Here is a 13,616-nt window from a genome sequence, read left to right on the forward strand (position 1 = left end):
ATAATAAAATGCCTTTTAGAGGAGGTCTCAAGTATTTGTGGATTTTAGCTTAGTGGGGTTTTTTTACATTCCTGATCTACTTCCTGTTTTCCGTTTTGCTCCGTCAGACCTATGTCAGGGACATCTACCCGTTCCGGCGCTCCGTCTCTCCTCAGCTCAACCTGGTCCACATGCTGCCTGAGAAAGGACAGGAGCTGATCCAGAAACAGGTAGTGGCTCCAGACCCAAACTCCTCCTGTGACCCCCAGTAGATCCTGAACCACTGTGTGCCGCCCGCTCAGGTGTTCACCCGGAAGCTGGAGGAGGTCGGCCGGGTGCTGTTCCTGATCTCGCTGACGCAGCGCCTGCCGGCGGTGCACAAGCAGTCCCACGTGTCGCTGCTGCAGGAGGACCTGCTGCGCCTGCCCTCCTTCCCCCGCACCGCCATCGACGCAGAGTTCTCCCTCTTCAACGAGCCTCAGGGTGAGTCGGACATCTGTTAGTGTGGCAGGTGTTGCTACGGTGACGTCAACACTGTGGTCCGTCCAGGTAAGGAGCTGTTCGGCCTGGACACCCTCCACAAGGTGCTGTGGATCAAGCTGCTGGAGGAGATGTTCCTGGGCATGCCCAGTGAGTACCCCTGGGGGGACGAGATGATGCTGTTCCTCAACGTGTTCAACGGGGCGCTGCTGCTGCACCCCGAGGACAGCTCGCTGCTGCGCCAGTACACCGCCACCGCCATCAATACGGCCGTCCACTTCAACCACCTGTTCTCCCTGAGCGGCTACCAGTGGATCCTGCCTACCATGCTGCAGGTACGCCACCGCTGACCGAGTGATGGCCCCCAAACAGCTTCTGGGTGGGCAAACCCACAGATGATACTGCAAAATATAAGAAACATCAACGTTTAGAGTCATTTTCACTTTGACAAACACCGAGCTAATCAAAATAGCGGCGTCTATTAGGCAGCTAACAGACGGCGTCCTATTCAGTAATATCTATAGGTATTGCTCACCATTTTAGCATGACTCGTTGCTGATGTAGCTAGCCAACATTAGCAGCAGAGATTTGGCGCCTATGGAGAATGACGGTCCTGCTCTGGTTCTGTTCCAGGTCTATGCGGACTATGAGAGCAACCCGTTGCTGCGGCAGGGCATTGAGTTCTGCTGCAGGCAGTTCTACATCCTCCACAGAAAGCCCTTCATCCTCCAGCTGTTTGCCAGCGTCGCCCCCCTGCTGGAGTTCACCGTAAGAGCTGATAAAGTTCCTCAGCCTGTGATGTGTGTTCTCCCTACCGCTCTGACTCGATCCCCCTTGAACACTCCCAGACCAGCACCAGCACCGGCCTGTCTAAAGGCGTATCAGCCCAGTGTCTGTTCGACCTGCTGGTGTCTCTGGAGGGCGAGACGCAAGACGCTCTGGACGCTCTGGAGCTGGTCCAGGCAGAGAAACCGCTGCGCTCTCTGGGTAAAACCTCACCGCCACACACCCAGCAGGGCTCCAGCTGCAGCCAGGGTTCGCCGTAAACCAGTCAGGGTTCCTGCACAGCCTGGAAACGTCTGGAACTAGATGCTGGAGGATTAGTAGAAAAACCACATGGAGAATTTTTATATGCATCGTTTAATGCTGTCTCCATCCTTCTATTATCACTGACTGTATTCATTTAAAATGGACACTAACACAACGTATAGGCACATTGTGTTTAAACATTCTTCTTTCCATTCTTCTTTCATTGCATCCTTCATTTTTTTCTTTACTTTCATTTATTGTGTCCTTCTTCCTTTACTTTCTGCATTTGGCCTTTCCTTCCTTGAAGTGAAACCTTGTAGATGGTAGAGTTTAGATGACTCTTGAGTGTTTCTATGGAGACCATAGTTGCCCTGTCCAGGCCTCACCAACAGACCGTTGCCTTTCATTGATTGTCCAACCTGTTTCTTTCTGTCCCTGCAGATTTCTGCTATGGTAATGAAGATCTGGCCTTCTCCATCAGTGAGGCCATCAAGCTGTGTGTGACGGTGGTCGCCTATGCGCCTGAGTCCTTCAGGAGGTAGACTGCAGCCACATCTTCTTTTTCGGTTCCCTACAGCAGACAGGCCCTGACGCAGGTCTCTGGTTAGCCTTCAGATGCTGATGGTGCTGGAAGCGCTGGTTCCCTGCTTCCTTCAGAAGCTCAAGAGCAACACGGCGACAATGGAGTCTGCATCCGCGGCCAGGGATGAAATTGCGGCCATCGCTGCCATGGCAACGTCCCTGCAGGCCCTGCTGTACAGCTCAGAGACCCTCACCAGGTTTGGCTTCCAGCAGTAGCAGCTCTGATGGTTTTAATCTTTGTATTCAGTGCCTGGAAATGTTTCCACCTGCAGACCAATGACCGCCCCGCAGATGTCCCGCTGTGACCAGGGACACAAGGGGGGCACCACCGCCAACCACGCCATGTCCGGAGGCATTAACACCAGGTGACAGTTGATCTGGTATTCCTAAATCAATTCCCAAGAGGAAGAGAATTGAATGAAGGGGTGTGTGTGTGTGTGTGTGTTCCCAGGGACAACCTGCACCTGCTGGAGGAGGGCCAAGGCATGCCGAGGGAGGAGCTAGACGAGCGACTTGCTAGGGAGGAGTTTCGCCGCCCGCGAGAGTCCCTCCTAAACATTTGTACCGAGTTTTACAAACACTGCGGACCCCGCCTCAAGATCCTGCAGAACATCGCTGGAGAGCCGCGCGTCACTGCGCTGGAGCTGCTGGACATCAAGTCCCACATGAGGTAGAGCTCCTCCCAGCGCCTGGTCAAAGGACTCTACAGGTAGTGGATGTTTTTCAGGTGTTTGGACGTGTTTTTATCTTTCTCTCATCAGGTTAGCGGAGATTGCCCATGCCCTGCTCAAACTGGCGCCCTACGACACCCTGACAATGGAGAGCCGAGGCCTGCGGCGATACATCATGGAGATGCTGCCCATCACCGACTGGTCATCTGAAGCTGTGCGCCCCGCCCTCATCCTCATCCTCAAGAGGCTGGACCGCATGTTCAACAAGATCCACAAGATGCCCACGCTCAGGTGCGCTCGCCCACAGGCACTGTGCACCAGGTCTGTTGAACCCCGGACTCCCTTCTCTGTGGTGGCTGTGTCGTGCTGTGACGTGGTGTGTGCAGTAGCTAGGCGGCTTCTCGGCGCTGTCGTCCATCCAGCTGTCTTTGTGGCTTCTGGTGTGTTTCTGTGCCGGCTGAGTGTGAGGCGTTCTGGTGTGTGACGACTTGTGGACTAACAGTGGACCAGTGGCAGTGTTCCCTCTTTGCAGAGGGGTGTGTCCACTCTGAAGATAACACATTACACTAAATATCATGTCGGTTTAGCGCTTTAGCATTAGCTTCCACTAAATACCATATAGGTTTAGCACTTTAGCATTAGCTTCCACTAAATACAATGTTGATTTAACGGTTTAGCATTAGCTTCCATTAAATACCATATAGGTGTAGCACTTTAGCATTAGCAAAACAAATATTTATGATTAGCGCTTTAGGCTTTAGGTGTTATCGCCACTAACTTTTTGGCTTATGGTTCCCACCACTGTAGTTCAGCCTAGAAACATACATTCAATAGAGACTGTCTCCATAGCAACGTGTCTGAGTTCAACTGGCAGTGCTAGCGGGATGATGGCTAATATCTTGCTAAAACGATCAGCAGTGAACCCTGTATCTGAGCTACAACCCAACGCACCAATGAAAGCAGAGACGGCAACCATTTATTGGTCAGTGAAGCAGTTGGTTACCATGGTCACAGATTCACGTTAGATTTATTAATAAATAAAAAATGTCCTTTTTAAAGAAGGAAAGACAGTAAAATAAAAACATGAGCAAGCAGATGGGAAAGAAAGAAAAGAAAATCCACTGTTTTATTTTTAGATTCCACTGAATTTTTTGTTTGTTTGTTTGTTTTGATGACTGAAGTCACCTTGAGGATGAATTATAAGAGAAAAGCAGGTTAGATGAGGAGCTCAGAGGGAACACTGATCTGAGATGTCTGTTTACTACTGGAGCTGCAGCTGTTTTTAAGCTTTGCTACATTTGATGTCTACAAGTTGATTTATTTAACTAAAATAACGGGAAAAAAAACATTGTTTAATGGCGTGGTAAGTGAACTTATACTTTGTTTTATGACTGGATATGAATCCTTCTAGTTAGTTGCATTGGAGATTTAGAAATAAGACACGTTAGAGGAGTTTCCTGTGGGGCTTTCATGCGCTCTTCTTTTGTCATGGGGTGGAACTACGTGGTTTTCCAGGAGACAAGTGGAATGGGAGGCGGCCAGTAATCTGATTGAGGGGATCTGTCTGACCCTCCAGCGCCAGCCAATCATCTCCTTCCTTCCACACCTTCGCTCGCTGATTAACGTCTGCGTCAACCTGGTATGAAAGCACAACCAGCCACAAACCCAATTATGCAGTTTTTCAACTAGTTATTACTTTTTTGTTAAGTGCCATTGCAGAAAACACTACTATCTAAGTATTCCACACCAAGCTAACTGCCTGGTAAGCAGGATAAAGACCCTGCTGGTTGTTGTGAATTGGTTGCTTTCAGGGGTTTCCAGTGACTGTAGTTAAAAGCCTTTACAACAGAGAAGCACCAAAAAGTAGAAGCTGAACATTATTTTGTAACCAGATTCACCTGTTTGAAAGAAAAGTAGACGTCTAGTGCTGACCTTTGTCACCAGGTGATGGGTGTGGTCGGCCCCTCCAGCGTGGCGGACGGCCTGCCGCTCCTCCACCTCAGCCCGTACCTCTCTCCTCCACTTCCCTTCAGCACGGCCGTCGTCCGCCTGGTGGCTCTGCAGATTCAGGTGCTGCTCATTACAAATTCAGCTGACTCTTCAAAAAAACAAAAAACAAAAAAACAACAACCTGTCTTTAAGCACATTTTTCCTCCCCGTCAGGCCTTGAAGGATGACTTCCCTCTCAGTCATGTGATCTCACCGTTCACCAATCAGGAGAGGCGAGAGGGGATGCTGCTCAACCTGCTCATTCCTTTCGTTCTGACGGTGGGCTCTGGAAGCAAAGGTAGCAACACTAAAATCACTGAACTCACTCTTTATTTTACAGCTTATTAACGTTCTGTTGTGCTGTTGTGTCGCAGACAGCCCCCACCTTGAGCAGCCGGAGATATTCCTGCTCCTCCAGACGGTCATCAACATCCTGCTGCCCCCTCGGATCATCTCCACCTCCCGCACCAAGAACTTCATGCTGGACGCATCTCCGGCTCACTGCTCCACGCCCGGAGACACGGGGAAGGACCTACGCAGGGAGGGCCTGGCAGAGTCCACCAGCCAGGCCGCTTACCTCGGTACGACTGGGAGCTGGAAACACTTTACCTTCAGTTTAGTTCTGTCAATCAAAGCCTTTAACCGGAGTAATCACACTCTGACTCTGTTAACGCTGACGGCTCTAGTTTCATTACGATTTGTGTGATAACCTGGCTCCACCCTCCACAGCTCTGAAAGTGGTGTTGGTTTGCTTTGAGCGCTCGCTGGGAAACCAATGGTACCGCCTGAGTCTGCAGGTTAAAGAGATGGCTCTGAGGAAGGTGGGAGGCCTGGCTTTCTGGGACTTCATCGACTTCATTGTGCGAACCCGCATCCCTATTTTTGTCCTCCTGAGACCCTTCATACAATGCAAGGTAGCGTAGCTTCGTCCATCAGTGGTTTTAGGTTCACCTAGTAGCGGACCTGTTGCTGATTCTTGACGTGTCATGTAGTTGCTGACCCAGCCGGCCGATTCCCAGGAGGAGATCACGGCGCGGCACCACATCGCCGACCAGCTGGAGCGCCGCTTCATCCCCAGGCCTCTGTGCAAGAGCTCACTGTTTGCAGAGTTCAACAACGAACTCAAGATCCTCAAAGAGGCAGTCCACAGCGGCTCTGGTCAGATAACCGAACTGCTACGCGTTTCTCTACTGATGGTCTGACCTCTTAACTCTGAGCTTGGTCTCCGTCCCAACAGCATACCAAGGGAAGACGTCAATCAGCACAGTTGGCACCTCCACGTCGGCCTACCGGCTCAGTCTGGCCACAATGTCGCGCTCCAATACAGGAACTGGCACCGTGTGGGAGCAGGACAGCCAGCCGTCACGGCAACCATCTCAGGACACACTGAGCCGCACCGATGAGGACGACGAAGAGAGTCAGAAATAATACTTTCAACTGGGATGGGCATTTATCGTTAGAGTGAAAAGTTTATCCATACTGTTCCCCGAAAAAAAGTCACTTATTACAATATGATAAAACTCAAAGTCAATGTCGCCCACCGTTTCTTTCAAAACTTGTTTTTCGTTTGATGTCATCTTACCATCCTGCGCTCCATTTGCTGTAGATGACTCCATGAGTATTCCCAGCGTTGTGAGCGAACACGAGGCCTTTCTCCCCAGAGTGATGTCACAGCGGCGTTTCTCCAGCCACGCCACCGGCTCAGCAGCCGCGCAGCCTGAGAATCCTCGCACCACCATGCTGCCCAGCCAAAGGTAGCATCCCAGACACACGCAACAAAAAACACACCGTAGACTGAAGAGTTAGCTTTGAAACTTAAACACATTTTCTTACAACCTGGCTAGATTAGTGCTTAAATTCAAATAAGATATTTTTTCCTTAAATGAAACCTGAATTAAGCTAAAAAAAAAAACCACATTAATTGTTTCAACTTAGAACCACATAATGAAAATAATAGCAGGAAAGTTAAATTTGGGTCATCAAAGTTTGTCACCAGTTTTTTAAGTCTTATGTCAACAGGAGTCCCAAACCACATCCTTGTGGAATGCCACAATGTTAGTGTTAGCTTCTAACATTGGCATCGTAATGTTAGAAGCTTTAATCCCTCTGTTCACTCCAGCCATGCATCAATATGATGCTTTACTTATAATTTTTACACTTTTAACCAATATAAATAAAGTCTTAGTGGTGTTATTTCTATACTTGGAAGCAATATACTTAACATTGGTAAGTCTATAAAATACTTTATTTTAAGACTTACTTGTCTCCAATGTAATCAAATGTTAGTTTAGTAGATTTATGGTAAACAGGTTTAAATTTAATAGCCTAGTGATGTATTTACAAAAATTTAAGAATTGGAATGATAATGGTCTAGCAACGCAGAGGCAAGAGTACAAAATTTCTGTGAACTGATTTATGATCCATTTTCTTCAATATCTTAGAGGGACAAAACAAAGAAATATTGAAGTTTTAATAAATTCTGACATCAACACAGCAGTGGGAGCCATGATAGCTAATAGTTTAGCACCTTTCCAGATTGCAGGCAGAAAAGTGTCAAAATGATGTTCTAGGTCGTTCAGTTAGTTGATGTTCAGTTAGTTTATTTCTGTGTTAGTGCAGATTCAGGTCTTCTTTATGTAGCATGCAGGACTTTAACCCAATCATACCCCACACCCACAGTCATATTTTTCTGTGTATATATCTGTGGATTTCTAATATTGCTTTAACTCAGCTGATTTTAAAAGTCTGCTCCAGCTTTGGTTGTTTTCAGAGCAAACGCCCTGGCTTTCCGTCCTAGACATAAATGGTCTCGGGGGGAGGGGTGATGGATCTCAACTACACTCCCTAAACTCCCACTCTCCCCCCTCCCTCCGCCCCCTTTTTACAGTGAACCCAATGTGCTAGATGAGTGCCAGGGCCTTCTGCAGGAGGGTAACCTCTCTAGGTACAGTGGCCCAGTCGTTGTGTGTGTCCCATCGGTGCATTCTTTGCATCTGTCCGCCACTGGGAGGGGGCATGGCCTCGGGACGGCCTCCTCTGCCGACCGTCGATCACTCATCCACATCCAATCAAATCGCCCCTCTCCACTCTCCTGTCTCCTACTCTTTCTGTGTGGGTCCAGCCTTGTTTCCCCTTCACCTCCCCTTTGAGCTCCACACTGACCCTCATCTTCTCAGCTCATCTTGCTGCTATCCTAACCAGGCCCCCTACCCCCCGTACTCCCCACAGTTCCTGAACTACATAGTGCCCCCCCCACTGGAGCCTGCTCCTCCTGTTAGCTGTGGGTCCCTCCAGTCGATGTGCCATCTCAACAAGTCAGCCTTCCTCCATCGGTGCCATGGTGTCTCATACTGTTTCCGTGTCTAACCGGCTTCTTGCTGATCAAATTGGGCGTCCTGTCGTGGATACCAATCTGTAGGGGCAACGGGGGAACTGGGGCGGCAACAACTCGCCAACACTTTGCTTTTGCTCCACTTTTCTGCTACTTTTATTTAAAACCCAACCAAAAAAAACCCTCACCTGTTGGTAAATTGGTGTAAGAAGTGTTGCTGCTCCAGCCCCCACTACCCCCTGTTGTGTTTTGGTGTCTGAAGCGTTAGCAGCACTTGTTTCTTTTCCTGCTCTGTGGTTTGGTGTTCTGTAGCATACTGTGTGTGTTGTGATGAGTAGTTTAGCATCTTGTGTCAATCAGAGGTGGGTTTCGGTGAGCGAACACTCGGGTGTTTTTGGGTCCCATCACACTGATACGTTTGTGTGTGTTTCCTGCATTTGTGCGTGTGTGTCTGGTCCGGTTGACTGAACCAGGGTTGCCAGCGTGCAAAGTGAGCCTGGCCAGCAGAACCTCCTGATCCAGCCGCCATTGGGAAGAAAGCGCGGACTCAGACAGGTACGGACATCCCTTCTGTTTGGTCGGGGGTAAGCTAAATTTAATAGCCATTAGCAACTGGGGGAAATTTTACCAATGGGAAACATGGCCAACTGTCACTTTAGAGGTTTTACGTTTAAACGTTTTTCAAAATGAAGATGTCAATAACATTAATGTGAAGTGCTAGCATGCTCTCTTAGGTCAGGCCATATTTTATTGAGGTGTTACTTTCCTTTCAGTGTTCAGAAGTAATTACCTGAGTCATTGTGTTAATATTTTTTCCAGTTTAAGATGTTATTTCACAGCTAATGCTAATGGTTAGCACCTACACACTTTTTCTTTGGCAGTTCCTCGTAACTGGCTCTGTTCTTTTTTCTTTTACCACTTTGTTTATTTTGAATCATTACAAACAAGTTTTTTTTTATTTGACCGAGTATGCAGAGAAATATTAGCATTAGCATTAGCCTGCTCTGATAGCTAACATTGCATTTCATTATGGCCGGTTTTCACTGATCTGTCACTAACTTTGTCACACTACATTTGATATAATGTATTACAGATTGCTAATAAGTGACAGCCGTGTGTTCACAGCAGCACAGACAGATTCAGCCTGGTTTGTGTTGAAAGGATAGAGAGGAGCTCTACCTGATTGGAAATGATTTCTGTTTTCCTGCAGCTGCGACGCCCCCTGTTGTCCATTCCAAAGACTGAACCGCGTGGCCGTTCTGGAGCCAGACTCTCCACCACTCGAAGGAGCATCCAGCCCAAGAACAAACCTCTGGGTAACGGGAGGTTTTCTGTTTCCTGTTTCTAGATAAAGTCAGACCAGATGATTCTGATAGTCCTGTTGCTGTGCTGACTCAGCGGCCCAAACCCAAAGCAGTGTGTGTGTACCAGAGCCGTCCTTCCGTCCAGACCTCTGTCTTTGTTCCACAGCTGTGTGTTGTACCGCCTGCCACCACACTGACTCTGTCACTTTGTTCTGTCTCATGCCTTATGTTTCGAAATAAAGAAACTTTGTTGGACTGTGAAGGTGAGACACAGCCGTTAACCCCTTCCTCTCCACCCTGCAACGGCCCGCCCCCTTTATATCTGCAACCTTATCCAGTAGGGCGCTCTGCATGTCTGTCTTGCTCCCCACCCAGTACCCCAACCACCCGCTCCCCCCCCCCCGCCCGGCACATCGCCCCCCAAATCCCCACCCTGAGCCTCCACTACAGTGTTAGCCAGGTGCTAGCTACTGAGTTTTAGGCTTCTAACCACTAGTGTATGTTCCCTCAGTGCACGGAGACCAGAAGAGGTCTGTGACCTTCACTGAGACTCAAGGTCAGCAGGGGGCCCAACAGGGGGCTGCGGGCACCACAGAGCCCTCAGGTGAGGGCAGGAAGCCCAGCCCGGCTCCGTCCAAGTCCCCCACCCTGGAGGTGCCGTCAGCCACCGTCACAGCCGACCTGCACGGGCCGGCCAGCATCCAGGTAGATTCACAGCTTCCTGTTTACATTGGATCAGTGAAAACAGTCTCATAGTAACCAGGAAATCCTTTACAGAAATCTCATTTTGTTCACTACAGTAGAGTCAACAAGTTTCCTGTTAAACCAATGGGTCAAGGTCATTCTGAGTGACCTGTAGTTAGCAACAATTCAATAAACTCAAGATTTAATAATGTTATTGTTCTTATTCTAAAGGTACCATAAAATAAATATTAAATTAGTACACTTTCCTACTTAATAATCTGGACACTTCATGTAAAAAAAAAAAAATCAGTTCTGTTGTAGTTTAATGCTTAATCTGTTATATTTGTACCATCCCTGTTTTTATACTCTTGATATATCTATTTAATATTAGATGTTATTTGTGTTTTTTATTGTATTATAATTTTCTAATCTCTAAACTTTGATTTTTTTACCTTAACGTTTCTTAATAAAATTAAAACCACATTACTGAATGTTTAATTTTTCTAATATATATTTTTACTGCAAGTTATTTTTTATTAGTTTAAGTTTTAATATTATTTCAAATGAAATTGATTTTAACTCATCTTATGTAATTTTCTTTTGTATTCTATTTTACTTTATTGTGTAATTAAATTTTTGGTTTTTTATGTCGTTTTTTTGTTTTAAGTTGTCTAACTTAAGTTTAATATTTTATTTTCTTATTTTTTTTCTTAAGCTACTTCTGTTAAACTCTATTTTCTATGTAGGTTAGCTTAAAATGCTAAAATCAGGAGCATGTTTATGGCTCCAGTCATGAAATCATCTGACCAGATCTGACCAATCAGATGCGGCGATGTGGCTCCACTTTCTGATCAGTTTTCTGTGATGAATAATAATCGGTGAAGACGTTCTTCTTCTGTGGTAGTGAAGTGGCAAAAGGGCTGACAGCAGGAGGCGGTGTTGAGGTGGTTTGTGTGACCTGGCCGTTTGCCGCCCCCAGGTTCCTGCAGCCCTGAGCAGCAAGGAGAGGAGGGAGCAGTGGGGGCTCCGCAGCAGCCTGTCCCCCCCACCCTCTATCTCCCGCCCGTCCACCCCCACTCCCCCATCCCGGACCTGCTCACCCCTCCCTCTGTCCCGCACCTCCTCTCCTCTCCCTCCTCCTTTGCCGGTGCTGAGCGCAGCCCCCGCCCCGGGCCCCCCTCCACCGCCGCCACTGCCCCCAGCGTCCAGCATCAGGGACAGCCCCGGGGACGAGGACACAGCGGCGCTGCTGCCCCGCGGTAACATCCTTCTGCGGCTGAGCGAGGACGACGGCACAGAGAACCCACTGCTGGCCCCGCTGCTGGCCCCTCTACTAGGCTCCGCCTCTCCCCGCCGATCGCCCCGCCGCTCCCCACTCCCTCTCTCTCCTGTCGACCTGGACCTGGATGAGTCCCATGTCTGACAGTAGAAGAAGAGTTTCATCCTAGTTCAGCTTCCTCCATCATCAGCTCCACCAGAGTTTTATCATCATTACGACTATTTCCTTCATAAATTCAAAGATTTATTTTTAAACTGTATTTTCAGTCACATATTTATCACTCTTAAATATTAAAGCTTCTAACAGATATTTATAGTTAAAGAAGGAACCCTATGATATTCACATTTACTGCGCCCTCTACACTTACTTACTGGCATCATGGTCTGAAAGCGTCCGTCTAACGCTGGTTGTCACATATTTTACACATTCCATAGGGTGAATAGTTAAGCTCTGCTGCCACATAGAGTTCGGAGTTATATCAGCTAAATCTGATTTTAGAGATGTTCATAATGAAATCTTAATTATTCATTCTTTGTATCAGTCAGTTTAGTAGCATCAACAACAACAATAGAGTGCCGCAGCAACACAGCTCCTCTACCATGCTTCACATTGTCCCAGTTAGTAAACTCTACATGTTTTATGTTTGTGATGGTAGGAAAGAAAGGGCTTTTTTTCCTCTGGCACCACAGGTCGTCAATAAGGAGACAGCAGTTAAATGTTGTCATGGAAACGGGGGTTGTCTAGTCTTAGCACAACTTGTAAATGTTTTAATAAGTGGATATTTGGAGAGAAGACCTGTTATTATTCCTTACGAGTTCCACTTTGAAGAGAAACTGGCCTCGGTGTCTCATCATATTTATTCCCCAGGGAAACAGGAAGTCACAGTTTACTAGTTAAACTATTACATTACTATTGCTACATATTTGTTTCATAGGGAATGCAAAGGCTGGAGCGCAGGGAAGATCCTTTCACAGTGAAAACATGTGGAGGTAGCTGAGTTGTACTTTAACTAGGACTGTCTGCACACAACTTTGCTCATACCGACTAAAATTAAGCTTTGCCAAAACAAAAAGCCAAGAAAAAAAAAAACATATGCAGAAAATCAGCCCACTGTTGGGTACAGTGACTTTGTACCAATCTTCACCGGATCGACCTGTAACTCTAGAGGGCGCTGTCTCTAAAAGCCATTTTAAAGCTAATAAAAAGAACTTAGTCTTTTCATTATGTGGCATAAGAACATATATTCAGTATTTATTTAATAGAGAGTGAAAATGTATTCACATTTATTTCTTTGTCAGTGATTTTAGTCATAAAAATGTCTATTTTAAGCCATCAGGAGCCAACAGATGATGGGAAACAAAAAGCAGAAAAGCCCATTGTTCAGTTGGCCCATTGTTCAGAGAAAAGCAATATTTAATCAGCTCAGTACCCCTTTAAATTAGATTTACTGTGTATTGATTGTGTTCTAATAGTAAAACAATAGAAGTAGCAGAAACATGCCTGTAGATTATCTGTAGTTAGCTTGTTTGTTGCGCTGCTACGTGTCGAGTTTCTCATCGTCCTGATGTTTGCGTCGTCGTCGTTCAGCAGAAAACCTCCAGCTGTGATGAACCTCATTGCTCATGTCATGCCTTAAGGGAATCATTTCATCTGTTCAGTTCCAGTTGTGTTTACCAGACATGGTTAGAGGTGTTTTGTGCCATAATTCACACCAAGGCACTGTGACTGTAGCTAAATAGCTTCCTGTTTTCTGCTAATGTAACTCTTGTCCTGGAAACCTGTAACAATGGCTGCATGAGACACAATGCAGTTTCTTTTTACCTGCTAAATAAACAGGATTAACATTATGACCTACTTGGTTCATTTATATTGTCAAATTTTGCTGTTATGACTCTTTGATGCCAGTAGGGGGCAGTGTGTTGTTTCCCTTTAGATAAATGTCTTATATTTTCTCGTTTGAATATTTCTCAGCTATCTAAATAAACAAATGTTGTTTACAGCCTGCCTGAAGATTCTTTATTTTATTTTTTATTTTTTTGACAAAGTAGACTTGAGAAAAAACCTGAGCTGAAAATACACTTTTTTGTTTTTCATTCTTTGAAGTTTCTGATTTTTCCCAGAAGTGCAACTATGAAGAACACTGAGAGCAGTGACGAACGCTTCAGGACCACCGCGATGCTCTCATACCGACCTGCTGCCAAGGCTAAAGTAGGTCATTAGAAGCAGTTCATTCCTATGGCGTTTGGTTGAATCATCTCCAGGATCAAAGCATCAGAAAAACACAAATT

General features: G+C 46.6%; 1 protein-coding gene across 17 annotated transcripts in view; it reads left to right on the forward strand.

The window, feature by feature from the left end:
• Nucleotides 1-13,327, forward strand: part of unc80 (unc-80 homolog (C. elegans)) — a 45,973-nt gene extending 32,646 nt beyond the window's left edge. For 10 of the 17 annotated variants that reach the window (XM_016672268.1, XM_016672262.1, XM_016672263.1 and 7 more), the window contains 24 exons: nucleotides 108-209; nucleotides 282-462; nucleotides 529-794; nucleotides 1,093-1,227; nucleotides 1,308-1,446; nucleotides 1,930-2,026; nucleotides 2,097-2,267; nucleotides 2,343-2,435; nucleotides 2,522-2,740; nucleotides 2,832-3,062; nucleotides 4,257-4,380; nucleotides 4,686-4,811; nucleotides 4,905-5,028; nucleotides 5,105-5,311; nucleotides 5,460-5,644; nucleotides 5,723-5,888; nucleotides 5,968-6,147; nucleotides 6,337-6,484; nucleotides 7,618-7,674; nucleotides 8,535-8,616; nucleotides 9,272-9,377; nucleotides 9,608-9,628; nucleotides 9,877-10,070; nucleotides 11,029-13,327. In XM_016672268.1, the coding sequence (XP_016527754.1) occupies nucleotides 108-209; nucleotides 282-462; nucleotides 529-794; nucleotides 1,093-1,227; nucleotides 1,308-1,446; nucleotides 1,930-2,026; nucleotides 2,097-2,267; nucleotides 2,343-2,435; nucleotides 2,522-2,740; nucleotides 2,832-3,062; nucleotides 4,257-4,380; nucleotides 4,686-4,811; nucleotides 4,905-5,028; nucleotides 5,105-5,311; nucleotides 5,460-5,644; nucleotides 5,723-5,888; nucleotides 5,968-6,147; nucleotides 6,337-6,484; nucleotides 7,618-7,674; nucleotides 8,535-8,616; nucleotides 9,272-9,377; nucleotides 9,608-9,628; nucleotides 9,877-10,070; nucleotides 11,029-11,472 (3,798 nt within the window). In that variant the 3' untranslated portion in view covers nucleotides 11,473-13,327. The remainder of the gene's footprint in view (nucleotides 1-107; nucleotides 210-281; nucleotides 463-528; nucleotides 795-1,092; nucleotides 1,228-1,307; nucleotides 1,447-1,929; nucleotides 2,027-2,096; nucleotides 2,268-2,342; nucleotides 2,436-2,521; nucleotides 2,741-2,831; nucleotides 3,063-4,256; nucleotides 4,381-4,685; nucleotides 4,812-4,904; nucleotides 5,029-5,104; nucleotides 5,312-5,459; nucleotides 5,645-5,722; nucleotides 5,889-5,967; nucleotides 6,148-6,336; nucleotides 6,485-7,617; nucleotides 7,675-8,534; nucleotides 8,617-9,271; nucleotides 9,378-9,607; nucleotides 9,629-9,876; nucleotides 10,071-11,028) is intronic. The other 7 variants (XM_016672266.1, XM_007553717.2, XM_016672276.1 and 4 more) reach the window with 4 other exon arrangements.
• The last annotated feature ends 289 nt before the right edge of the window (nucleotides 13,328-13,616 follow it).

The sequence above is a fragment of the Poecilia formosa genome, unplaced genomic scaffold, assembly GCF_000485575.1.
Source record: "Poecilia formosa unplaced genomic scaffold, Poecilia_formosa-5.1.2 Scaffold58, whole genome shotgun sequence".
NCBI lineage: Eukaryota > Metazoa > Chordata > Actinopteri > Cyprinodontiformes > Poeciliidae > Poecilia > Poecilia formosa.